Raw genomic sequence first — 24,519 nt, 5'->3', positions numbered from 1 at the left:
CAAGGAGGCCCATCAGGAGAGGAAGGCCAAGAGGTGTGCCGGGAGGGGGGAAAAGCTGATGAAGGAACTGGGGTCCAGAATCAAGGGGAGAGGGGATTTGGCATGTCCCCATCAACAAGAAGGGGGGTCTCTTAGGGCTGGCTTCGGGGTAAGGGGCGCTCGAGGAGTCCTGGGGGGGCGGCGGGAGTGAACAGGAGTTAGGGGCTCCTTCAGGGCCGGAGAAGCCAGTGCGGCGAGCCCAGGGATGCAGAGCCCAAGGCAGGGGGAAAGGGTCCCAGGCATGTCGACGCGGCTCCGCCTGCCAGGGCCCCGCTTGAGGCCTCCCCCGCCCCCCGCTTCACCGCCTTCCCCGGGGGCAGGTCTGCGGCTTGGCTGCGCGCTCGCTGGGGCGGCGGGAGCCCGGCTCGAAGCCGGCGGGCCGTAGGGCCGCGCGGAGGAGGCCCCGGCGGGCGGCCCCGCGGCCTCGGCCTCCCGGCGCGCGCGGCCCCGGCCGGTTCCCGCGGCGCGGGCGGCAGGTGCGGGGAGCGGGAGCCCCTCTCCCGCCGAGAGCCCCGCGCCCCGGGCGCCGCCCCGCCCCGCCCCGCCCCGCCCCGCCCGCGGCCTCGCCACGCCGTCCCCGGAGGAGCCGCGCCGCCCGGGGCCCGGCCGGCATGGACTCAGCTAGAGCCGCGGCGGGCGGAGCGCCGAGCCGTCGTGGAGGCCGCGGGCAGAGGAGCGCGCGCCGCGCCGCGGGGGCTGTGCCGAGGGGCCGCCATGGGAGCGGGCGCGGGCGCGGGCGCGGGCGCGGGCGCGGGCGGCCGGCTGCGGGCCCTGCTGTGGGGCGCCTGCCTGTGCGCCCTGGCGCGCGGGCAGGAGGCGCGGCCCGGGCAGGGCGCGGCCGCGGGGCGCTGGCGGCAGCTGATCCGCTGGGAGAACAACGGGCAGGTGTACAGCCTGCTCAGCTCGGGCTCCGAGTACGTGGCGCCCGGGCCGCCGCGCCCCGACGGTAGCTCGCGGCTGCTGCTGGCCGGCGCCCCCCAGGCCCCGGCGCGGCGCGGCCCCGGAGGCCTCCGGCGCAGGCAGGCCCCGCCGCACCCCGCGCAGCCCCTGCACCCCCTGCAGCCCCTGCACCCCCTGCAGCCCCTGCCCGGGCGCGCGGGCTCCGACACGGTGCGCGGCCAGGCGCGCCACCCCTTCGGCTTCGGCCAGGTGCCCGACAACTGGCGCGAGGTGGCGGTCGGCGACGGCGCGGGGCTGGCGCGGGTGCGCACGGCCGTGTCCCCGCCGCGCCACGCGGGCGCGGGCGCGGGCTCGGCGGCGGCCTCGGCCTCGGCCTTCGCCGCCACCTACCGCCAGCAGCCGCCCTTCCCGCAGCCGTTCCCGCCGCCGCAGGCGCCCTTCGTCGGCCTGTACGAGGCCTACGACCCCGCGTCGCGCAGCTACGACCAGGGCTACGTGTACTACCGCGGCGGCGCGGGGGGCGCGCTGGCGGCGGCGGCGGCCTCGGCCTCCGTCTCGGGCTCCGCGGGGGGCGCCTACGCGTTCCCGCCGCGGCCGCGCTACGAGGACTACGAGGAGCCCCCCGAGCTCCCGCCGCAGGCCTTCTACCCCGGCCCGGAGCGGCCCTACGCGCCCCCGCCCGCGCCCGCGCCCGACGGCCTGGACCGCCGCTACGCGCACAGCCTGTACCACGAGGCCGCCGGCCCCGAGCTCGCCGCCCCCGACGCGGGCCCCGCCGCGCCGCGCCTCGCCTGGCTCCCGCCCTACGCCCCCGCCGAGCCGCAGCCGCAGCCGCAGCCGCAGCCGCAGCCGCAGCCGCCCTACCTGCCGCTGCGCAGCTCGGACGCGCCCCCGCCCGGGGCCGAGCGGGCCGGCGCGCAGCAGGGGCGCCTCAGCGTGGGCAGCGTGTACCGGCCCAGCCCGAGCGGCCGCGGTGAGTACCCGCCAGGCCCGCGCGCACCCCCGGAGGCGGCACCTGGCCGGGCTTTGCGGGAGGAGGCCCCCGCACCTGCAGCTTGGGGTCAGCTGGGGACAAAGGGAAGGCCGCTCTCCCCCTGCCTGCCCTCCTGCCTGGTTTCAGCGGAGCAGGGGGGCATCTGCCACCCGCCCCCCCACCCCGCAGCGCCAGCCTCGCAGGGGGAAAGCTGGGTCTCGCTCGGGGAGGGTCCGCTAAGGCCTCCCGGGGGGATGCCCCTGACGTGCGTGCGGCAAAATCCCAGTCCCTAGCATCTGTGAGCTTGGCCCGCGATGCGCAGGAGGTCAGGGAGGCACCTAGTGGCCCAGGCCGCAGTCCAGACTAAACGACAGGACTTCCCTGGGGAGCAGGGGGGACACTGCCAGGGCCAGGCTGGCCAAGCTAGCGAGCCAGGCACCGACCCCGGGCGCAAAATTTAAGGCGGATGTCAAAAAAGCTCAGGGATCAAGGAAAGTGACATGCTAATGCCTCTTGGGTCAAAAATCATGCAAACGTCTAAGAAAAATCTGTGATGAACAGAGTAGTATCCCGGTTTCAAGCAGAATTAGTAACCCAGCCCCGCCGAGCGGTATGGGAGCCAGAGGCGGACTGATCCTGTATTTATTTGAAATGTTGGTTATTTTGTTCATCACAGATTTTTCTGGCCACCGATTCTGAGTTTTAAAAAGTGTTGCTGCAAATACTACTTCTCTTGGCTACTGGTTTTTATTTATTGTTATTATTATTATTTATTTTTGGGTGCCCAGGCCCATACCTCACTCAGCTCAGCTCACTCCTCTCACTGTAGTCCTGGTGCTCCAGGGAGAGCCCCAGGAGGGAGCTGGAGACGGCCTCCCTCTGGCGTTTTCATTTTCAGCGGGGGAGAGGGTGGGGATGGATGTGAAACTGTGACCTGGTTTTGGGAAGGCCCAAGCCATCCGTACGGGAGAACCCCGTGAAGGGACAACCCCGTGAAGCGGCAGCTTTCCTCCGGGTGGACAGCTCCACACATGCTGTGGCAGACAGGCTTCCGTGCTGAGGGCCCCCGAGTGGCCTGGCCAAGGCTAGGTGGCTATTGCAAGTCCAAAGTCAGCTTCGATCACGGTTTTCCGTTGAGCCCCTTTGGGCTGCAGTCACTGCCCCAGTTCTGTGCTCCACGCCAAGGTTGCTGTGCCAGGCGTACCAGGTGAGGGCTGAGCCCCACAGGGCCCAGGGGGTACAGGCACAGCACCCCCAGCCTTTGCTCCTGTGCCTGTGTCCGCTCAGGAACTGCTGCCACACTGACCTGGGTGAGAGGCTGCTGCTTGGGGGTGGGGGTGGGGGAAGGTCTGCTGGAACCCAAGGCTAGGGGAGAGGTGTGTCCCCACTGGTAGCACCCACTCCCTCACATCCATGGCATAGCACTCAAGTTCGGTGCTGAATCCCACTTGGAGAACCTGCAGGGGCGCAGGACAGGAGCTAGATGGGGGGGCCCTGCTGTGCTGTGATGAAGCATGCATCCTCCTACCCACTGTGGCCTCCCCCACATCTGGGCCTCCAAGAGATTTGCTCTCGGAGGGGGCTACAAGCTGGGCATCGTCAGCTCCTAGAGCTCCTTGGAGGAGAGGGCAACCCATATACGGGGTGCTAAGCTTTCGTGAGGCTTTTCTTAGGATACTCGACCTCAAAGTGGGGTGCAGTCAGAAGGGCATGGGAGAAATCTGAGGCCTCCAATGCCCCAGCACTCTGGCAGAGCTAGGCCTGGGACTCAGCACCTGTGTTCCAAGCCAGTGGGTTTTCTAGGGCCCCTCTTTGGCCTGACAGTTCTTAAAGTTCAGAGGCAACCGGCCAGGGCAAGGCCACTTCTGGAGTGGGGGTGCTCGGAGCTTATCAGTGTCTCTGGTCTTGCCCCTGAGCCCTACCGTTCATTTGGGGTTAAATTCATTTTTGCTGTTGCTGGTAAGCATCAGATCCAGCCCCTGGTCTGGGAGAAGCATAGCAAAGGGGAAACCTCAGTGTTGTGATGGGGCAGGCCTGTGGGGCATGAGCCCCGGGAGCCCAGATAAGGGGCCTCCCCAGGTGGGGGCTAGCGGCCCAGAGAGGACTTCCCAGAGGAGGAGGGATGGCCCAGAGAGGACTTCCCAGAGGAGGAGGGATCTGTGCGTTGCTGCAGGTGCTCCTTCCCCTGGTCATGGAGGGGATGGGGTGGGAGGTGGGAGGTGGGAGGGAGCATGGGGATACAGGCTAGTTTGGGGCCCACAGAGAGACCAGAGAAGGAGCAGTACTTTCTCCCCCCATCATTGATTTCCCCTTCCCACCCTGCTAGGCCCAGACCATGGAAAATCCCCGTTAAGAGAGGGCCAAGCCTTGTGCTTGAGATCAGACCCCCAGGCCCGGTGTGGGAGTCCAAGGCAGATTCTCTGGGACTGACCTCATTCCTCCTGGCCACACACCCAGGGGTCTGAGGCTGGGTGCTGGCAGCCCATGTGTGTGGGCGTGGACGTGTCCTCACAACACCAAACACATGTGCGCTCCGCCCACATCCCTCCACGTTTGGGCAGTTTCCAAGCGTCTGTCCAGAGCCCGGTTTATTCCTCTGGCGCCTGCACCTTCTCCCTCCCACCCAGGGCTGGGGCTGCCCAGGCCTCCTGCAATACCACTGTCTCCAACTCTGCAACTTGTAACTGGAGAGAAGACCAGGAAACAGAGGCCCAGAGAGGGTCACATACTTTGCCTGGCTCTCAGCAAATCCGGGCCACGCCTGCAGGGTGGCCCACGGCTTCCAGGCCTAGAGGAGGCCTAGCTGCGCCCCCTGCACTGTGCCTCTCCCTCCGCCGTGGCCAGCCCTCCCCTCCCCGCCTCCTGTGCCTGCTCCCGCCTCCCCACTCCACAGCCTCAGCTTCTCTGAGCTGGTGGTCTTTGGACTAAGAGGACTACTGGTCCCCAAAGACCACAGCTCTTCCCCCAGGCTCCCCCTCCTAGCCCCAGCCTGCTTCACCGGCGCTGGCAACCCCGTGGAAAGCAACATGGAGCCGCCTCGCTGGCCATTCTCCCAGGGCATCGCTGATGGCTGTGCCAGCCTTCCCTGGCCTGGTCCTGGGTCCCCGCCCTGCCACGGCCAATCAGAGCCCAGGACGAAGCCCTGGCTGCCTCCCCCCTACTCCCCTGCTCCCAGCCTCTCCCCGGCCAGTCCCTCTACATGTGGGGCAGATAAAGCCTTGCAGTGCTGGCCGTATTACTCTCCTGCTCAAGAAAGTTCTGTAGCTCCAGAAGGCCTTCACCACAAAACAAACGCCTTAGCCTACTGCTCCTGAAGCAGAGGTACCTCCTTCTCTTCCTCCCCCGTCTCACCCCTCCACAGCCTCATGGGAACCAGGCTGCTCCCCAGCCTGGATGTTTCACCTCCCTGCACACCCAGCAGTGTTCCCAGCACACTCCCGTCTCCATCTAGCCGCTGCACCCAAGAAGCCAGATAGGACCCCCTGGTCCCTGAGAGTAGCCCTGGCTCCCTGTCCCCGTCCCTGTGCCTGAGCTAGCCCCTGAGCCCCTCCTCCCCTTCTCCAGGTAACCTCCCTGCCACCACAGGGCTTAGAGTAGATGCAGGGAAGGACAGGAGCCGGCCTCTCCCCAAAAAGTGTCCAGAGTTCCAGCCCTAAGGCGGGGATTAGAGTAATGAGCCAGCCCCTGATGACCCTGGGAGGACCCACATGCCACCTGCCCTGCGAGCAGGGTGGGCCAGGCTGAGCACCTCAGCCTCCTCCAGCAGCTCCCCAGGCTTCAGTTTCCCTAGCTGCAACCAGGGGAGGGGGGATGACACTAGCATTTATGGGCACTTTGCACATTACCGCCCTTAATTCCTGCTGCAGCCCCACAAGCCGTTCCTGTCTTTGGTCCCATCTCATAGATAAGGTGACAGGCTCTTTTGCTGATGTGCACACAGCCTCTTGGTGGTGAAACCAGGTGGTGCGTCTGCATGACCTCCGATGCGGAGTTCTGACACCAGCAGAATTTTGTTTGACTTTCTGTATTCTTGCTTGTCCTACGCACCTCATTTAGTGACTTCTTCATTTGGTAACTAAACAGGTACTTGACCGTCTGCTATGTTCCAGGCACTGGTTATGACAGGGTGAGATGGGACTGAGGACCTGTGAGGCTTTGGAAGCAAAGAGTCCCTTCCCAGTGGGATGTTTGCAAAGACTTGCCATTCTCACGCCAGACTCCAGAACATTTATGTCACAAGCCCTTAGCACACTTCCTAAGTGTCTTCCTCTCTTCCTGGAGCTTTCTGAGGAGTCACTTAATCCCCAGGGCAACCCTAGGTACTGTTTATCATCCCCATTTTGCAGATGAGTAAACTGAGGCCCCCAGAGGTTAAATGACTTGTCCAAGGTCACCTTGCTGGTGAGTGGTAGAGCCAGAATCACAACCCGGCCTCCCTTCTTCCTTCCTGACGTTGTCTTGGCTGCTCCTTCAAAAGGAAATGGAGTCTTCAGGCTGAGGAAACTGTCTTAAAGGATCAGACCAGTTGTGGAGACCGAGGGACCTGGGTCCCCTTCCTGCTCCCCTGTTTGGCAGTCGAAGGTCACTAGTGTCGGAACAAGCCAGTGTCCCTGGCAGCCTCATCGCAGGCAGACTTCCTGTCTCCTCTGTTATCTGGTTGCAGAGCCACATCCTCTCTCCCCTGGTCTCAAGCTGCACCATCCCTGCAAAAAGAGACGGCTCCTGTCTTAAATAATAGTCATGGAAGTTGGTATTTCTCGAACACCAACCATGCACCCGATGCTCTGCTAAGCACGGGATTTCTGTTTCCTCGTGTAGTGCCCCCAGCAGCCCCCGGAGGTAGCCGGTCCTGTGGCCCCGGTGGGGCTGGGAGCCAGGCCGCCCCTCTGCCCTGCTGGACCGCCCCAGCCTCTTGCTCCCGCCCCTCAGGGACGGGGTGGCTCCTTGCTTCTCTCAGGCCTAAACCCCCTGGAAAACCAGAATTTGAACTTTTGCCTTGAGTTCGCAGGCCCCACAGGCCTTTGGGGTAGTAGCACCAGGCTGTTGCCACCCTCCACCCAGGAGTTCTGGCCTCTTGTCCCCCCTCCTCCCTCTCTCCTAACCCTAGGGGTCCCCATCTCCGCGCCCTCTCCTCTCCGAAGGGGCGCGTGCATGCATGCACAAGCGCGCGCGCACACACACACACACACACACACACACACACACACACACTGCACCAGTAGCCCCAGCCTGAGTCCATCCCACTCCTGTCCGAGCCAAGAACACATGGAAAACTCCCCAGGGCCCTGCTGGAATGGCAGGAGAGGAGGGGGAGGAGGCGGGTGGTCCGCGCAGGCAGCCCACACCTGCTTCCAATTCCCGTGCCGGGCATTCCTGCGGAGCGGCAGTGGCTCAGCCAGGCCGGAAGGCGAGGCCAGGTCTGGTCCCCCCCTGCTCTGACCTAACAGCCTCCTTGCCACAGGCAGCTGGACCCAGAGGGCCTTTCTGTGTGGATTCGGGATTACCGGGCGGCGCCAGGCCTGGGTCCCTGCCCCCACCCCCCTTGCTTGATGGGCACTCGGGAACCGGGCCTTTTAGTGTCACCTAGCAATGGGCTGGTGCTGGTGTCAGAACGCCTGAGCAGGAAGGGACTCGGGTCCCAGGGGTCTTTGCCATCAAAGCCCCAGGAAACAACCCGCCCTTCCTCCTGCTTGCAGACCAACTGCAACCGTGGGTTTTCCAACCCCAAAGCTAGTCCTTTTTCAAAAGAAAGGCCTTTTGGAATCGGCCTCAGCCTTTGCTTGATAATGAAGTCTGCTCACGCAGGCAGAGGCCACGAGACCCTGCGGGTGTTTGTGCCTGTGTGTGTCAGGGCACACAGGTGCCAGGCCCCAAGCTGCGCCCATAGAGGTCAGGGAGGCCCCAGACCCAGGCCTGTCCTCCCCTGAAGTCTCGGCCTGGCAACCAGAAACCAGGTTTACCGTTGCAAGGGCCTAAGCACCCACCACCAACTCACCGGCCTCTCTCCTACCTGCTTTGCACCCATAGTTGGCGGGGGCAGGCAAAGGGCAGTCCCTCCCACCCCCTGGGGCTCTCCTCTGGTTGAGGAGAAGAGATGGCATCTCCGAAGGAAAATCACCCACTCCAGAACTATTGAGGGCCTTACTGCTTGCCGGGCGCAGTCTAGAGCGGAATATTAGGGGGAAGAGACAAAACCCTTGCCTTTGCGGACATTGTATTTTCCTGCCTAAACATAATAAATGGGGAAATGACAATGTGGTAAGGATGGTGGGAAAATAGAGGTAACTAGAAATCTGGTGTGAATGGGGAGGGGCAAGGAGAAGGCTGCAAAGGTGGTTAAGGTAGGCCTCACGAAGGGGACATTTGGGCAGAGAGAAGGAGGCCAATGAGTGAGGCAGGCAACATTCAGGATGAGCATTCCAGGAAGGGGAAACTGCCAGTGCAAAGGCCCTGAGGCAGGGATTCCCTGGGGGTTTCAAGTGTATTCAGGTCTGGTTAGAACAGAGCAGAACTTGAGCTAGGGGTGTGATAGGAGGCAGGCCAGAGAGGCAGCAGGCCCTTAGAGGCCACTAGGAGGACTTTGGCTTTTCCTCTCCCTGCGTTGGGGAGCTACTGCAGGCTTCGAGCTGAGCGGTGACATTTGAACAGGGTCCCTGACTATGCCGGGATGGGCAGCAAGGAGGCAGGCAGGAGACAGAGAGGAGGCTGGTACAGAGACACAGGCAGGGGTGACGTCACCGCGCAAGGCGCTAACAACGGAGATGGTGGGAAGTCCGATTCAGGATCTCTTCTGGAGATGGAGCTGTGATGGGATTTCCCGATGGCTTGGACGTGGGGTGTAAGAGGAAGACAGGTCAGGCGTACCACGAAGGTTTGTGGCCTGTGCAGCTGGAAGGAGACAGGTGCTCTGAGCTGAGATGGGAAGGCAGTGGGCTGAGCAGGTTTTGTAAGAAAGATGAAAGTTTGAGTCACTGGGAAGGGCCTGAGGGGCTGGGAGGGACCCAGGGGACAGAAGCAGCCACAGAGGCTTCTGGAGGTATGGGCCGGGGGCACGGGGAACAGAGGGCAACGGGTTCGGGGGCTGTGTTCACAGCGAGGGGAAGAGCGCAAGGGAGTGAGGGGGCAAGGGGGCAGCAGGTGGGCTTGGCCAGAGCCGAGGGTGGCTGACCCCCCCACCAAAAGGTTCAGCCCAGCCTGCTTCCTGGGCAGCCTCTCAGCTGAACAAACACTCCCAGATCCCCTGCTCAGAGTCGGGGCCTAAAGACTGGACCCTGCAGGGCTCCGTATGTGTGTGTGTGTGTGTGTGTGTGTGTGTGTGTGTGTGTGTGTGTAAGTAAGCAAGCGGAATTCCAAGACCAGGCCCCGTGGCATCAGACCAGGACAGAAGAGGTCTGGTGTGCTAGGGAGCGGCCTCCTGACCCTTGGGCTGTGAGGTCTAGAAGGCCGGGTGGAGGCCAGACCACAGGCCTTAGCTGGCACCCTCAGAAGTCTGGGCCTGGTTCTGTGGGCGGTTCCGGGCCTGGCCGCCTGGCCTCCTGGCTGCTCACAGCTCCTTTGCCTGGGCTGGGGGCGCCCCTTCATGGCAGGACCAGCAAATCCCGCAGCCGCCTCGTCACACAGGTGCGGGCCAGCCCTGACAATTCAGTGTCCTGATGATGAGACGAGGATTTCCCGGGGCTCAGCCGCCAGCTCCCACCCTGGAGGCCCCATCAGCTCCTGGTGATGCAGGGCGAGCCCGTGAGCTCTCCGCTTTCCCAGCCTTGCTGCTGAGCCAGGACGTCCCGCCCCACACATCTCTCCCAGGCCGCCACGGGTTTCTGCTGGGCACTGTATATCCTCCAGCCCCAGGCTCAAGAGATCAGGGCTATTTTGCATTCCACTTCTGGAGCTGGAGGCCTGGGGAGGATAGAGTTCAAAGGAGCCGAGGTTTATGGAACCCACAGGAAGGGGGAAGCCAGGAGGGGAACAGGTGAGGCATGGGCAGGTGACCAGGAGGTAACCACAGGCCCTCTGCCCCGGTGGCCTCCTGGAGCCGCTGAGAGGGAGGGACCAGTGTTTTCCTGGAGCAGGAAGGATTTAGGTCAGACAGCTGGAGGATTGCCGGGCTGCTGAAGTATCTTCTGTAGAGGTTCTAAGAGGTCCTGGGCTCTTGCCTGAGGCTAGGGAACAGACTGAGTAGCTCCTGAAAAGTATTTTCATCTCCAAATGTTGTTGGAGCCACAGAAGTGTTTGTAGGCAGGTGAGTGTTCTCTCTCTGGCATCCAGATGGGGAAACTGAGCCTAAGAACACTGGGGAGGTTGGATGAGATGGAGTATTTCCCGGAGAAGGCCCCAGCCGCATCCTGCCTGGGAGGAGGAAGATAGGCCTCGGGCCACAGGCTGACATGTGGGCCAGCCTGGGGTGCAGAACGGGGCAGCTCCTGAGCCCCTTATGAAGGAGCCCTGGGTTCCCACCCCGAGGAAGCTCCAGGGATGGAGCAGGAATGCAGAGTGCCTTGGTTCTATGTCTTCCAGGCCTGGAGGGTCTGATGGGGCCCCCCTCCAAGGCTGCCTGCAGAATGGCCCTGGGACCAGATTCACTTACACTGGGAGCAGCCTGCTTTCAGCCATCCCAGGGGCCTTTACTGCCCGCTGCCTCGGTGTCCCTCCAACCCTGGCCTAGACTTTACAGCCTGGATCCCTGTGTGCCCAACCCCCATGGTTAGCACTTTGTTTCTGGGGAAGAGTGCCCCCCGATAATGGTTACTTGGCTCTGACATTAAGGTTACAGTTCATTCGGTCTCTGCGTGTAGAGAAATGTGAGGTCTCTGGGAGACGTTCTCATTGGAACCCACTTTATAGTCTCCAGTGCCAGGTCCCAGGGCTGGATGATGCCATATATTCTGGATAAAAGATTCTAACCCCTCCTCAAAATTACAGCCCCACAATGGAGAGTTCTCCTGACCTTCTGAGTAAGCCTTACCCTCTCTCAGGGGTCTTCCTCTTAAAATGCATGCTTCCTGGGTTGGGGGATGAGCACATGATGCAGCTGTAGGTGCACTTCATGTAACATGGGCCTAGAGGGCCTGGTCCTAACCCCTAACCCCTAAGCCAGAAACGGCAAACCAATCCCCTATCCCTACATTTGCAAGCCCCTGTCCAAGCCTTCCCTTGAAGGCAGGGAGGGTGCCCTTCTACCAACACACAGGCTAACCCCTGATTCCCAGCCCCCTGGGGCTGAGAGCCCAAGCCTGGGGCCCGCTGTGGATGGAATACCTCCTAGGAGAGCAGGTGGAGGAGGAGGCATTGTTCCTTCCTTGAGAAGCCCACCACCTGAGGGTGGGGCCTGCGGTTCCCAGGGACCTCTGCAGGGGATCCCCTCCTCTAATGGGGTAAGGGGGGCCCAGCCTGAGCTTTCAGGGCTACTCTCTTTTCCAGCGACTTCCCCCAGTGTGACAGAGGTGGAGCATGGCCACGGGGAGCCAGTTAGGGGACTCCTGTGATGGTCAGAGAGAACAGAACAAAGAAAATAAAATCATGCCAGGAGTGATTCCATTTAGGTTCTAGAAAAGGCATAATTATCTACAGTGATTAAGAAGCAGATCAGTGATTACCTGGGGTGGTGGAGGGGGAAAGGGGGATTTACTGGGAAGGACAGGAGGGAACTTTCAGGGATGGTGGAAACAATACGTAGCTTGATGGTGGTGATAGTCACACCGCATATATTATTTGTCAAAACTTAAAGTGTATGCCTTAAGTCTGAATTTGTCTGTGTGTAGATTATACTTCCAAAAAGTTCATTTTTATAAAAAGAGTCTTAAAGGGAGTCCTAGGAGGGGTGGGGAGCCTCTCCTAGGGCTGCCCTGACTCCCTGTGTAACATGGGCAAATTCATCACCCTCTCTGAGCCCTGGTCCCTCCAGCACCTCGTGTACCCTCGCGCCTCCTACGGGACAGGATGCAGAGCGCACTCCGTGGTTGGAACAGAAAAGTATCAAGCCACTAATCATTAAAGAAACCTGGCAGACAGAGGCCCATGCGACAGGGCAGTCTGTCAGCCCCAAAGCCTGGCGGGTTGCCCACTAAGGGGGGGTGGGGGGGACCTGGTCTTTGCACTCAGGGAGTGCAGAGTCCGGGTGGAGTCGACCCAGGTAAATAAGACGAGATCTAATTCTAAATCCGTACAGATCTAGTGGTGAGACCGAAGCCTGTGTGGCCTGGAATGTCACTACCAGTCAGGGAGGACTTCCTGGAACAGGAGGTGAACCTGAGATTCCTCAGCAGTAAGAGGAAGGTGGTCATCTATGGCCAGGGCCTGGACCCCCGTTGTGAGGGGCAGCTCTGAGGGGTCTTTCGCTGGTTGTCCTCCAGAATCCCTACGTGTAGATGCTGCAGATACCCAAACCCACCCACTCCGTTACAATAAAAAGGATTAATGAGGTCAAAGCAATTCCTTAAAAACAGTTCTTTTTATTTTTTTAAGTTTTTATTTATTCATGAGAGACACACACGGAGAGAGGCAGAGACACAGGCAGAGGGAGAAGCAGGCTCCATGCAGGGAGCCTGACGTGGGACTCGATCGTGGGTCTCCAGGATCATGCCCCCAGCTGAAGGCGGCACTAAACCACTGAGCCACCCGGGGTGCCCCAAAACTGTTTTAAGTACAAAGGTTTTGGTACATAATCTGGAGACCGTGAATTTGAGGTTCAGAGTTGTTGATAGGTAAAAAAAAAAAAACCTTAGTATGTCTGGCCTCATGTAGGACCAGGGTCAGGGCTCAGTCATGGGCCCGAAGTACCTCTCGCCTCTTTCGCAGCTGGTTCTCCTAACTTCCCTGGACGGCACAGCCGGCTCATAGAATGGCCTAGAGAGGAAGGGTTGGGCCAGAAAAGCTTTGAGGAGCCATCTGTGCATTGTTTATTGAAACTGGGCCTGGGGTGGGGGAGGCAGGCCGGCTGGTGCCAAATAACTGGGTCTCATGAGGCTTCAGGCCCAGCTAACCCACCCCCACACGTTGCTGCCGGAAAGGCGCTTTGATGATGGGGAAGGGGACCTACCGGTCCTTTCTTCCTCCCCTCCCCCCACCAGAGGCTTCTGGGGACCAGAGGGGGAGAACTAGCTTGGCAGTGAGGTGCGCCCTCGCTTTGAGGACCCAGGGATCCCTGGGGAAATGACTGCAGGCATTCCTGGAGCTTGAGTAATGGGATCTAGGCTGGCCAAGACGGCCCCCCTCAGCCAGGAGCCACCTCATCCTCACCCACCCTTGTGCTCCAAGCTTCCTCTTCATTCCGAGTAGGTGACATCACATTGGCGGCCTGGACCGGGCTCCCGCGTGGGGCCAAGGCCCTGGGGCCAGGGCGAGCTGAGCTGGGGTCTCGGAGCCCAAGGGATGCGTGTGTGTGAGGGTCAGCCTCACCTTGGGGACCTGAAAACTGAGCAGAGGGTTTGGGGAGCAAGAAGAGGGGCTGGAATCCTGCCTGTGTGACTCCCTGCCCGCACCTCACTTGGCCCCCAAGAACCAAGGGCTTGAAAGAAATTGAAAAGCAACCTGTGGCCTCATGTCCTTGCTTAACGGCCAGAATCCCTGAGGCCTGAGGACGAGGGGACAGAGAGGCTCCAGGCTCGCTCACCTGGGAGTCCGTGGCCACGCGGGGGGAGAGCCCAGGGTTCTGGAGGCCCCTGCCCACCTACCAACCTGCGCGGCCAGCAGCCAGATTGGATGGTTCCAGTGCAGAGAGGGTCTGGACACCTGAGTTTGGTTTTTGCTGATTCCTAATACCTGTTCCCTGGGGCCAGCTGATGCACAGAGATGGGGGAGGGGCAGGATGGCCAGGGCACTGGCCCCTAGCGTGGCCTGGGGAGCAGGTGACCGCAGGGTCTGAACGGACTCCGGGCCTCTCAGCTTGGAGGCCAGAGAGGCAGCCAGGGGAGGGTGTGATCAGGTGTGGGGGCTGCTGGCAAGAAGAAAGGAATCCTGCCCTGTCAGCAGCCTGTGCTACGGATGTTTCCCTGCTGCCCTTCCCTTCCTGCCCGCCCCGCTTGTGCCAACCGACATTCACCTGGCTCTGCCCGTGAGGTCTCCAGGATCCACTTGGGGCCAGAGCCCAGGGCTCTCCCGGTGGTTCGGGAAGCATGCCTGCTGCAGAGGGCATCTGGGGGCTGGCGCCCAGAAGCCTGGGGAACGAGGACATGGAGTGCCCGGGCCAGGAAACCACTTGGTTCACGCAGCCCTGCCTCCAGGCCCCTGTTCATGCTGCTCGCCCCGCCAAGCATACCCTTCCCCCTTCGCCGGCTTTCCGGACTCCACCCTCCCTCCCAGACCTTGCTCATTTCCCAGCTCCTCCGGGGGGGCCTCCGAGGCCCCCGCAGCATGGAGCTCCAGGAGTGGGCCCCTGCTCCCCGAGCTCCCTGGCCCACACCTGAGCCCAGAGGGAATAGTTGCAATCACACCCCTTGCTCGGGTGAGGAGGCTTCTTGGGGGAGGCGACAGCCTGTGTAGAGGAAGGAGGGTGGCGAAGGGTGGTTGAGGTCGGGGAGATCTCGGCATTAGCCGCAGCCAGCCTGACGCCCCTCGACGCCAACTCTTTCCCCCTCCTCCATCTCTCCTCCATCTCCAGGTCTCCCTGACTTGGTCCCGGACCCCAACTACGTGCAAGCATCCACTTACGTGCAGAGAGCCCATCTCTACTCCCTGCGCTGTGCTGCAGAGGAGAAGTGTCTGGCCAGGTAAGGGGCAGAGGATGAAGTGTGGAATGTGGGGACAGTGTCTGGGAGTCCCCCAGAGCCCGTGCTCATGCCAGCCAGGCTGCCTCCAAGCCGAGTGACCCTGCCCTCTTCGTCTGGGAGTCTCGACTGCCCCCGGGGAGCCAGGAGGGGAAGGCAACAGGCAAGCGTTTCCGTACAGTTTACTATACAGGGAACCTCACTGTGGCGTTTCATCTTCACACCAGCCCTTTGCAGGCAGGCAATTGAGGAGCAGAGGAGCTAAGGCCTTCCCACCCTGAGCTGCCCCCAGGAGAAGGTGCTCCCAAAAGGACCCAGGGAAGCTCAGTGGGGGAACGAGCCATAGGGACAGAGGGCAGGAGCATGGCACCATCGCCCCGCAGGACAGGTGTGGCTCTCCAGCAGGGCAGGGGGCACCAGGACTGAGAGGCCTTGGGTACGTGCAGCAGTCGGGACGGGAAGGAGACCAGTTGGCAAGACCCCGGGAAGGGAGCGAGGCCAGCTCTGCTTTATCCCTAGGCGACTCTGCCTCCTGCAGAGCTTGCTTCGGAATTGATTAACCTCGAATATTCTGTTCAGATACATATGCTTTTGGGACATCTCCCTGTGCTCAAAGAATTAGAGATTACATCGTCCTGCCTCATTTGTGGACATCCCTCCACGTTGGAGAGCAATTACTTGCTGGCTTTTTTTTTTTTTAAATTCTTTACTTACTTTTACTTTTCAGTATCTGGGAAGCCCTCCGGAATCTCGACATTTCCCCACCCAAGCCCCTCAGAGTAGCTCCCCGCAAGGCATTGTCTATCCGTAACAGGACAGGGCGCTTGCACCAGAATGTAGCTTTGCTCGCTGCATCCTTGGCTCGGAGTGCCTTGCCCTGATCGTGGGTAACCAAAGCTGCGGAAAGTGAGACCGCGGATAAGGGGATGCAGCGAAGTACTCAGTGGGCCTGTGCATTCAGTTCTCGCGTCTCAGTTGTCCCTGGGACAGAGCATCGTGGTCATGTCCCCGCTACAATCCCTCCAGCACGAAGTACTCAGTGGGCCTGTGCATTCAGTTCTCGCGTCTCAGTTGTCCCTGGGACAGAGCATCGTGGTCATGTCCCCGCTACAATCCCTCCAGCAGGGAGCACCTTATGGCCTCCATGGCAGGCCACCGAGGCTGAATTTTGAGGGGTGTGAGTCAAAGCCAGAATACAGCCCCGTCTTCATGGAGCATCCTGTGCGGATGGGCTGGAGAGGGGAGGCAGCCCGGCCCCGGTCCTGGGCCGCTGGGAAGTGACCCCTCAGGCGCCCTGATGACAGGAGCCTGCCGCAGGGAGCGGGCCAAGAGCTGGCTCCCGGGCCGAGCTGTCGGGGGAGGTCAGAGGAGGAGAGGGCAGTGGCGGGGCCGGCCTGGGAGGCCCAGCAGGACTGCGGCCGGGGCGGCAGGGCCGGGCCCCCAAGATCACCGAGAGTCCGGAGCGCGTGGGCTGGGCCGAGCCCAGACGAGGGGAGGGCACCCCGCCAAGTCTCCCCACGAGTCTGCGGCCAGCTGGGCCCAGACCTCAGGCCCTGACGGGTTCCCACGGTGTGCGGAGCCGAACAGGAGGGCAGGATTTGACTGAACAGGGGGAAGGAGGATGTTTTGCTCCAGCCCAGACCCAGACAGATTCCAAGCCTCCCCCAGACGAGGCCAAGGGCCTTACGTCCTGGCAGCCGACACTGCCTGTTGTGCAGACGTCCTCAGAGAGAGCTAATCCCTACAGCTGGCCGCCTGCTGCCTCTGGCTTCAGGACCCAGACCGTAGTGAGTGCCAGGGAAGTGCCCCTGAGGCCGGCCAGGACAGCTGTCGGCATCCTCTTCGGAAGGGGAGTTCAGGCAGTCCCCCGACGTGCACGCGCGTGTGTCTCCCCTCGCTGTTGCCCCTCACTCCTCTCTCCCTCCCTTCCTCTTCTCACAGAGCCCGTCTCAGTTGGGAAAGAGGGGTCACCAAGGACACTGGGAGCAGGCGGTCTGCAGCAGGCCCGTGTGTCCTGAACAGGCAAGGGCATCTCGCTGGCCCTGCTGCCGTGCGGTCAGGGAAAGGTGACCTGGTCCTACCGACCCCGTTCAGGGGGCATGTGGTGTCGGGCTGGGCCACATGGATGAATTCAGCCACTATGACCTGCTGGATACAGCCACAGGCCACCCATTGTTAGAGTTCACAGGCAGTCAAGACTTGTCTCAGTGAGGCAATCAGGGTAGACTTCCTGGAGGAGGAAACGAGTTAGACCTAGGAGGCTGGGTGAGATCTGGATCAAATGAACCGCTTGGGCACAAGTATGGATTACCAGGGCTGAAGTCGGCTTGAGAAACAGTGTTCGAAGCCAGAACCCCCAGAAGGAGGGGAGGGACACTGGAGAGCCCAAGCCTGTTTCTTGGGCCCACACCTGAGACGTGGCGTACTTTGGTCAACCGTCTGGGCTCCGTCCAGAGGAGGGGCCGCTTGTCCAGAATCTCCTGGATAGGGGCCACTTCTGAAAAGCCCTTCGAAGATTTTGCTATGTCCCCACGCCCCAAGGCCATCCCCAGCTGAGAATCACCTGCGGGTGTGACTGTCCTTGGGCCAGATGCCACTTCGGAAAGACCTCACTGGTAGCTGCTGGCACCTGGTGGAGGCCGCAAGGGAGGGGACAGCCAAGTCCGTGTGCTCAGGAGGGACGGGGAGGGGCCTGAGCTTTGGCCACCATACGGGGAGTCCGTTGTGAGGCTCTTCAGGCACAAGTGGGCCCATTCTGGGCATCCGTGTCACAGTCCCCGGCCTCACTCCTCTCCCCACCTGTCCCTGCAGCACAGCCTATGCCCCCGAGGCCACCGACTACGACGTGCGGGTGCTACTGCGCTTCCCCCAGCGCGTGAAGAACCAGGGCACCGCGGACTTCCTCCCGAACCGGCCGCGGCACACCTGGGAGTGGCACAGCTGCCACCAGTGAGTGGGGCTCCTCCAGTGGGCCCGGGGCCTCGGGGCCTGAGCTCCTCCTGCCGGGAGTGCTCTGGGAGGAGTAGGTGCTGCTGGGGCACCTGTAAGGTATTTTGTGCCACGGATCCAGCACTAGGGCGAGAGTCCCTTAGCAAAAGCTAGACTGCAGGATGCTCGGTCTTACGGGATGGAAATGCCTAGAGTACAGGGAATTGCCCAAGGGAGGCTAGTGCAGGTGGGAGCCCAGAAAAGAAATGTGGGGTCCTGGGGAGGTGCTCCCCCAGGGTGACTTGGCTAGGTGGGGAGCACCAGAGATGGCACTCTGGGGGACCCAGGGGACCACGGAGCCCCGGGAGTCCAGGGGGTACGGGAGGCCGGGCCACAGCAGGCTCACCAGGGCCAGCTCAGGAACCCAGGGGTGACTCGACCCCCTTCTCTCCTCGTGTCCTTTGCCCTCAGACATTACCACAGCATGGATGAGTTCAGCCACTATGACCTGCTGGATGCAGCCACAGGCAAGAAGGTGGCCGAGGGCCACAAGGCCAGCTTCTGCCTGGAGGACAGCACGTGTGACTTCGGCAACCTCAAACGCTACGCGTGCACCTCTCACACACAGGTGCGGCCGGGGAGAGGGTGGGGGCGGGCACTCGGGAGCACCAGGAGGGAGCCCTGCCCAGGGGAGCACTGAGGAGCCCCACGGCTCCTGGCCCCTCAGCCCAATGGGAGCCAGGGTCTTCTCATCAGCCCCCAGGCCACCACGGGCCCTGGGGGACTGCCCACACATCCCTCCCACCCCCCAGCGCAGGCCCCTTCCTGCGTGGCTCCCAGGCATGGCTGCCCATGGAAAGAAAGGAACGTTCCAACGAAGTCTAAATGGCACAGTGTTCTGCTGCCCGTTTGTCCACCCAGATCCCCCTTTTCTGGCAGTCGGTCCGGCATCCGCAGAGTGGATCCATTCCTCCAGCCCACTCTCCCGGCATCCCCCTTATCCAGGCCCACCCACCTGGCTGCTCTGCGCCCCTATTTTCTCTCTGGTGCATCCACCCAGCTGGCTTAAGGAGGGAGGCAGGAGGGGCACAGACTGCTGGCGTGGCCCTGGTGGCTGGGGAGTGCACAGCACCGCAGCCTGGACCCCTATCCCTCCTCCCAGGGCCTGAGCCCAGGCTGCTATGACACTTACAACGCGGACATCGACTGCCAGTGGATCGACATAACGGACGTGCAGCCCGGGAACTACATCCTCAAGGTGGGCTTCCTGGTCTGGGGTGCTCCCTCCTGCTGCTTCTGTTGCTCCGGCTCCGTGTCCCTGCCCCTGCGGTAAATGCTCCAGCCTCTAGGGCCCTCGCTTCCCCAGCTGCTGAGCACAGGCACCATCCTGGACCTCACGGGGAGCTCTTCTCTTCCCGTTGGAGGCTCTGGGCCTCAGGCAGGTAGAGCCTCTCTGGCCACAAAGACAAGCAGGAACCTTTGGCCCAGGTGTGGTGATGGAGGAGGTAGTGAGGCTGTCTTCCCTAGGTGACTTGGGAAGCTGTGCACCCACGCTCCCCCCGCCGTGCCACCTGCAGGTAGGGGAGGCTTCGTGCCATCTGGAAGAGGGCGCTGGCGCTCTCTGAGAGAGGCCCCTACAAAGCCAAGGGCTCCTGTGACCGAGTCCCCTCTGGCCTGAACCGCTTCTCCAGTATGCTCACCCCAATGCCACTTCCCTTGGGGTGGGGTGGGGTGGGGCCAAGGAGAACAGCATGTTCAGGACACACAGCCCATTGTGGTACCTCCACGCAGGCTGCGCACGGCCTCACCGGGGGCTCTCAGATCGCTGCCTCCTCCTCCGCACAAAGCAAGGGCCGGGAACCGTGGTGCTGGGCGCCCTGGGCCCGCCGCTGCACGCCCGAGAGAAGCAAAGACCGAGCAGTGAGCGGTGAAGCCAGGCTGGGGCGGCCCTTTAACCCGCCTGAACACGGTCCGCTGGCAAAGCTGCATTCAGAACGCAGCAACCCGGACGCCCCCGGTTTCAGCCCCGTCCCTGGAGCCTCCCAGCGAGCTCGGCGGCCAGGGGCCAGGGTTGCCGGGGGTATTCTTTTCCTTCCCTTGTGCATCCACTTGCCAGACCTGTACAAAGGCCCCTCTGGGTTCCAGGCACCAGGGATTCAGACCACATAAGTCCTGCATAATTCCTGCCCGTGGGGAGTGTGAAGGATTTAGAAGTGACACGTTCTTCGGTGTTCTGCAAGTGTGAGCCGGGTGTGGCCCACCCCAGTGAGGCACCCCCCTCACCAGTTAGTCCAGCATTGAAGGTTACACCTGGGCCATCATCTCAGTGAGAGTCCGGCGTCTCGGGCTCCAGGGCAGGGGAGGCCACCTGGCAGCTGGCAGGCAGCCCTGCCACGGCTCCTCTCGACGGATGGACGTGTGGCGTGAGGGTCCCAGCTTCAGACCCGGAAACCAGGCTTCGAGTCCCCGCGCATCCCTCGTTCACCACTGGGGCAGTGATTCAGCCTCTCTGACCCTGAGCACCCCACACAGGCCCCAGCTGGCCTGGGCTCGGGCTCTGGGGAAGCTTCCCATCTTCTGATATGATCTGGTGACGTGTTTTGTTGACTACAGGCTGTATCTCTGTCTCCGTAGCTCTTGGTCTCAAGCGGTCTTTCTCCGTTTCCTGGCCTCCTCCATGTCTGTCTGTCTGCACCCCCACCACCCTCCCTGCTGACCAGGTGAGGTGTGGCCCCCTGACCGGATCCCTTCCTCCTCAGGTCCACGTGAACCCGAAGTATATAGTCTTGGAGTCTGACTTCACCAACAATGTGGTGCGTTGCAACATCCACTACACAGGTCGCTATGTTTCTACCACAAACTGCAAAATTGTCCAGTGAGTGCTCACCCACCACCCTCCCTGCCCCAGCCCCTTTCCTACCTGGGGAGCAGGTGGGGGGGCCGCACCAACCACCCACCGCGCCTGCACCCTGGGTCACACACAGCTGCAGTCAGGCCCAGTCCACAGCCAAGCAGGTGGAGCCCCATCCGTGCCAGCCTCAAGCCGAGTGCTCCCAGGGGGGCTCTGGCCACGGGGTGTGGACCTGGGGCTAGATTGTGTGGCTCCCTAAGCGTTCTCAAGTGGGAACCAGCAGGAGGAAACATAGTTGGGTGGGGGGAGGTCTGCAGCCTGGTTCTCCCTCCGCCTTCTTCGCTCTGGAACATTGGGCAGGTCGCCTCACCTCTCTGAACTACTTTTCTCAACAACAAATTAGGCCCTTCCCACGTACGCTTGTGAGGTTAAAAGATCAAGGCCTGATGCCTGGTGTTGGAGAAGCCTTCCCGGTGGTGCTCAGGGAAAGGCAGCTGTGTCTCTGTCAAATCAATTGAATTAAACAGTCCCAGATTAGCCCTTATTCTGGTTGGAATGAGCTGTCACCAGTGCCTGGGCCCAGTTGTACAAGCAGATGAAGAACTCTGGGCCAGGCCTTTGGCACAGGGCTCTAGGGCAGGGCCCTCAGGTGCCGTGTCCCAGGCTGCCTGTCTTCAGTCTGTCTCCTGATTTCCCACATGAAGTACTTGCGGGGGGACCCTTTGCGTTGCTCAAAGCAAGTCTTTTCCATTTAAAATAAAAACAAAACAAAACAGGAGTAGTCTTAGACTTCAGTCCATCAGCTGCGGGACAAATGACAGAGATTTCAGGGCTCGGAGAAACAAAAGCATATGCTTAGGAATGATTGACAGGTATGAAGTTTAGCCTGTGACCAGGCTCAGGGCTCAGTGTGTGTCCGGGGTTGAGGCTCAGTGTGTGACCAGGGTTGGGGCTCAGCGTGTGACCAGGGTCGGGGCTCAGTGTGTGCCGGGGGGGTGGGGGCTCCGTGTGTGACAGGGTCAGGACTCAGTATGTGACCAGGCTTGAGACTCCGTGTGTGTTGGGAGGGGATGGGGGGAGATCCGTGTGTGACCAAGGTCAGAGCTCAGTGTATGTCCAGGGTCAGGGTTCAGTGTGTGTCCAGGGTCAGGGCTCAGTGTGTGACTAGGTTCATGGCTCAGTGTGTGACCAGGATCAGGGCTCTGTGTGTGACCGGGGTCAGGGCTCAGTGTGTGTCCAGGGCCCGGGTTCAGTGTGTGACCAGGGTCAGAGCTCAGTGTGTGACCAAGGTCGGGGCTCAGTGCGTTTCCAGGCTCAGGGCTCAGTGTGTGTCCAGGGTCGGAGCTCAGTGTGTGACCAGGATTAAGACTCTGCATGTGATCAGAGTCAGGACCCACTTAGAGACCGCCCTTTCATCCTCAGCTGCCCCCACTAAGCTGACTGCTCACACACCACACACACACCCCACCACTACTACCACCCTCTGTATATTAAAAATGAGAACAGCAGCCTCTAATCTAGAGATTAGATTCCTCATAAATTGAATTTGATCAGAATTGTCCAGGTCACAGAATACGTCTAAAACAACTGACTCCTGCCCCATCCCTGACAACTTGGCTCTTTTTAGGTCTGAGTTTCTAACCTCCTCCCTCCTCAGGGCCTGTCTCATTCAGCCATTCCCAATTCAGGGGTCACCTAAATGGTAGAGGGTTTCTGGGAAGCAATTCTGTGGAAGGAGAAGGAGGAAGGAAAGGGGCACACGGCAAAAAGGGGGCCGGGGGTGAGCACAGAGGCAGGGAACCGTGTCCCTCTCTTGCCCATCCCACCGCTGGGAAGGGTGGGTTGAAACAGTGTCCTGCTCCCCAGCCATGCACGAGCAAGGCCCCCGGACAGGCCGGGCGGAGAAGCAGCCCCGTGCCCCCTCTGGTCCCCTGGGGCCTGCGGGCCAGGGAAGGCGGAGGTCCTTCTTTCCAGGCCCTTTACATAAGTGCTTGGAAAGGCTCAATCAAGACTTATTAGAGCGTCTCTGGTACCCTGACCGCAGGCGGGCGGCCGGGCCAGCACACAGGAAGCTGGATGCAGTGTTCCCAGAAAGGCCACGGGACTGACGCCTGTGGCTTTCGATCATATTTCTGAAGAGGAGGAAGGAGGCTTTTTTTAAAAGTACCGAGTTAGAAAAAACAAGAAAGTGTTTCCAGACAGTAGCAGCTCTGCTAATGGCCTGGAGGACAGGGGGCCAGGGGAAAGGGTGGTGCTGAGACAACCCCTGCGTGCGTGGCTGAGGCCGGGACACCCCTCTCCTGGAGGCTGGGGCTGGGGGCTCCTCCCCAGCCTGCCCTCCCTCCATCTGGGATCTGGGTCCAGGAAGGGCATCCCTCCGCCGGCGACACGGTGGCCAGCCTTGTCTGGGCTGCATGAGGGGCCTGCCCCAGAGCCCGCCACTGACCCACTCTCTTTCTTTCCTTAGATCCTGATCTTGCCGAAGAGGGACAGACGGCCAATCTCCCCCACTTCCCAAAGCCGGCCTGGCTCCCCAGGAAGCCTCCCGCCAGGCCCGACCTGGCCCAAGGGGCGCAGCCCCCACCCCAGGCAGGGGCAGCTGGAAGCCACAGGCATCCCTCCCTGCCGGCCTCAGGGAGCAAGCGCAGACCGAAACCACAGGGATTCCGGATGCCAGGCCCAATTTTGTACTTAACTCTTCTCTACAACGTTGTTTTGTCGGTTGTTGGTTTTTATTTTTTATATTTTGGCCATATCACGGAGCAAGATCGCCCAGGCCTGGGCTGAATAAAACAAGGTTTTTCTACCCTGTGGTTCTGCACTGTGGCCTGCCGCCGGGGCTGGCCAGGGCTGGGTTGGGTCAGGGGCTGTCCTTGGGCCGCCTCCTTCCCCTGGCAGAATGGTGGGGGGACAGCCACCACCACTACTCGACCAGGGGGCCCCCAGCCCCGCGGGGAAGCCCCGGGGTTTATCCCAAGGCCAAGCCCACTGGGTGACAAGGGGCCCCGCGTCCCGTGGGTGGGGGGCGAGGCAGGGTGGGGGGGCAGCTCTAGCCCTTCACCCCTGCCCGGTCTCCCCCACCTGCCCTCCTCCTGCACCGACTCTGCCGGCCACCCCCGCTTCACTTGCAGCCTGAGAGCCTCCCGATGCCGGGCCTGCGCTGGGCCTGCAGTCAGGCTTGCTGTCCGGAGCTCACATGGTGCTCCCCATAGCTGGTGCTCCCCACAGCTGGCCACACAGGCCTGGGGGGGTGGCAGAGCCTTTGCTGCGGCGTCTCCCGGGAAGGGAAGCACAGGCATCTGCCTGAGTGAGGCTGAAGGGCACGGAGAGGGGCCCCGTGGCTGCCCGCCCCCCCCACAGCATCCCCGAGCCCTGGACACGGTCGGGGCACCTCTCCTCTTCCCTTTCCGTGAGCACCCACCTGGCCCTGCCAGCTTTCTTCCTTCCCAGGGGATTGACATGAGTGAGGAAGGGGAGGCCTGGGTCTAAGCACCAGGGCTCTAGGGGCCAGGCTCTGTGACTTTGGGTAATTCGTGCTCTGGGCCTCGGTTTCCCCAGGGGAAACATGGGAATGCCCTGGTGCGTGGCCCACAGGCCGACCTGGAGTGCCCTCCAAGGAGCCCTGGGTGAGTGCAGGCTGGCCCCCCCCACACCGCTTTGGTTCTCCCGCTATTCGTGCCTCGGTCCCTGGCAGCAGAGGTGGAGAGGGAGGGCTTCTTGGAGCCAAGCAGCTCCTCCAGAAGAATCCCAGCCCGCCTGGCTCCTCCAGCCCAGTCCGCAGGACGGAGCGGGGCTGCAGCCCCACCTCCCCACGGAGTCGTGCTGGGCACCAACTCCTCCCTGGCACATGGTGCCAGGTGCTGGGACCTCGCCGCCCTCCACGAGGCGCTGGAGGACCGAGGAGGAGTGTGGGCAGATGCCTGTCATCCAGGGGCCCCCTTTCTGCTGTGACCTCGCCCTTGTACCCCGCGGAGATGCTGTCCTGATTCCGGCCCTACCCCCTCCTCTCCAGGTGCCCCCCCCCCCCAGGTGAAGGGGGGTCTCAGACAAGAAGGACCCTATGAGGTTGAGTCACGAGTCCCCAGTTCCCAGGTCAGGCAGCTGAAGCCCAGCATGGGAACTTGTCT

The 24,519-nt window shown here is 61.6% G+C and overlaps 1 protein-coding gene across 1 annotated transcript; it reads left to right on the top strand.

Moving 5' to 3' along the window:
* Positions 1 to 302: 302 nt before the first annotated feature.
* On the top strand, positions 303 to 23,198 carry LOXL1 (lysyl oxidase like 1). Its single transcript, XM_025996159.2, has 7 exons — positions 303 to 1,912; positions 14,508 to 14,616; positions 17,425 to 17,562; positions 18,013 to 18,169; positions 18,704 to 18,799; positions 20,301 to 20,416; positions 22,860 to 23,198. The coding sequence occupies exons 1-7, from the start codon at positions 754 to 756 to the stop codon at positions 22,864 to 22,866; spliced, it is 1,782 nt and encodes a 593-aa protein (XP_025851944.2). The 5' UTR covers positions 303 to 753; the 3' UTR covers positions 22,867 to 23,198.
* The last annotated feature ends 1,321 nt before the right edge of the window (positions 23,199 to 24,519 follow it).

The sequence above is a fragment of the Vulpes vulpes genome, unplaced genomic scaffold (assembly GCF_048418805.1).
Source record: "Vulpes vulpes isolate BD-2025 unplaced genomic scaffold, VulVul3 u000000678, whole genome shotgun sequence".
In the NCBI taxonomy this organism is placed as follows: Eukaryota; Metazoa; Chordata; class Mammalia; order Carnivora; family Canidae; genus Vulpes; species Vulpes vulpes.
Note: the sequence above shows the minus strand (reverse complement) of the source record. Positions and strands in the feature narration are given on the sequence as shown.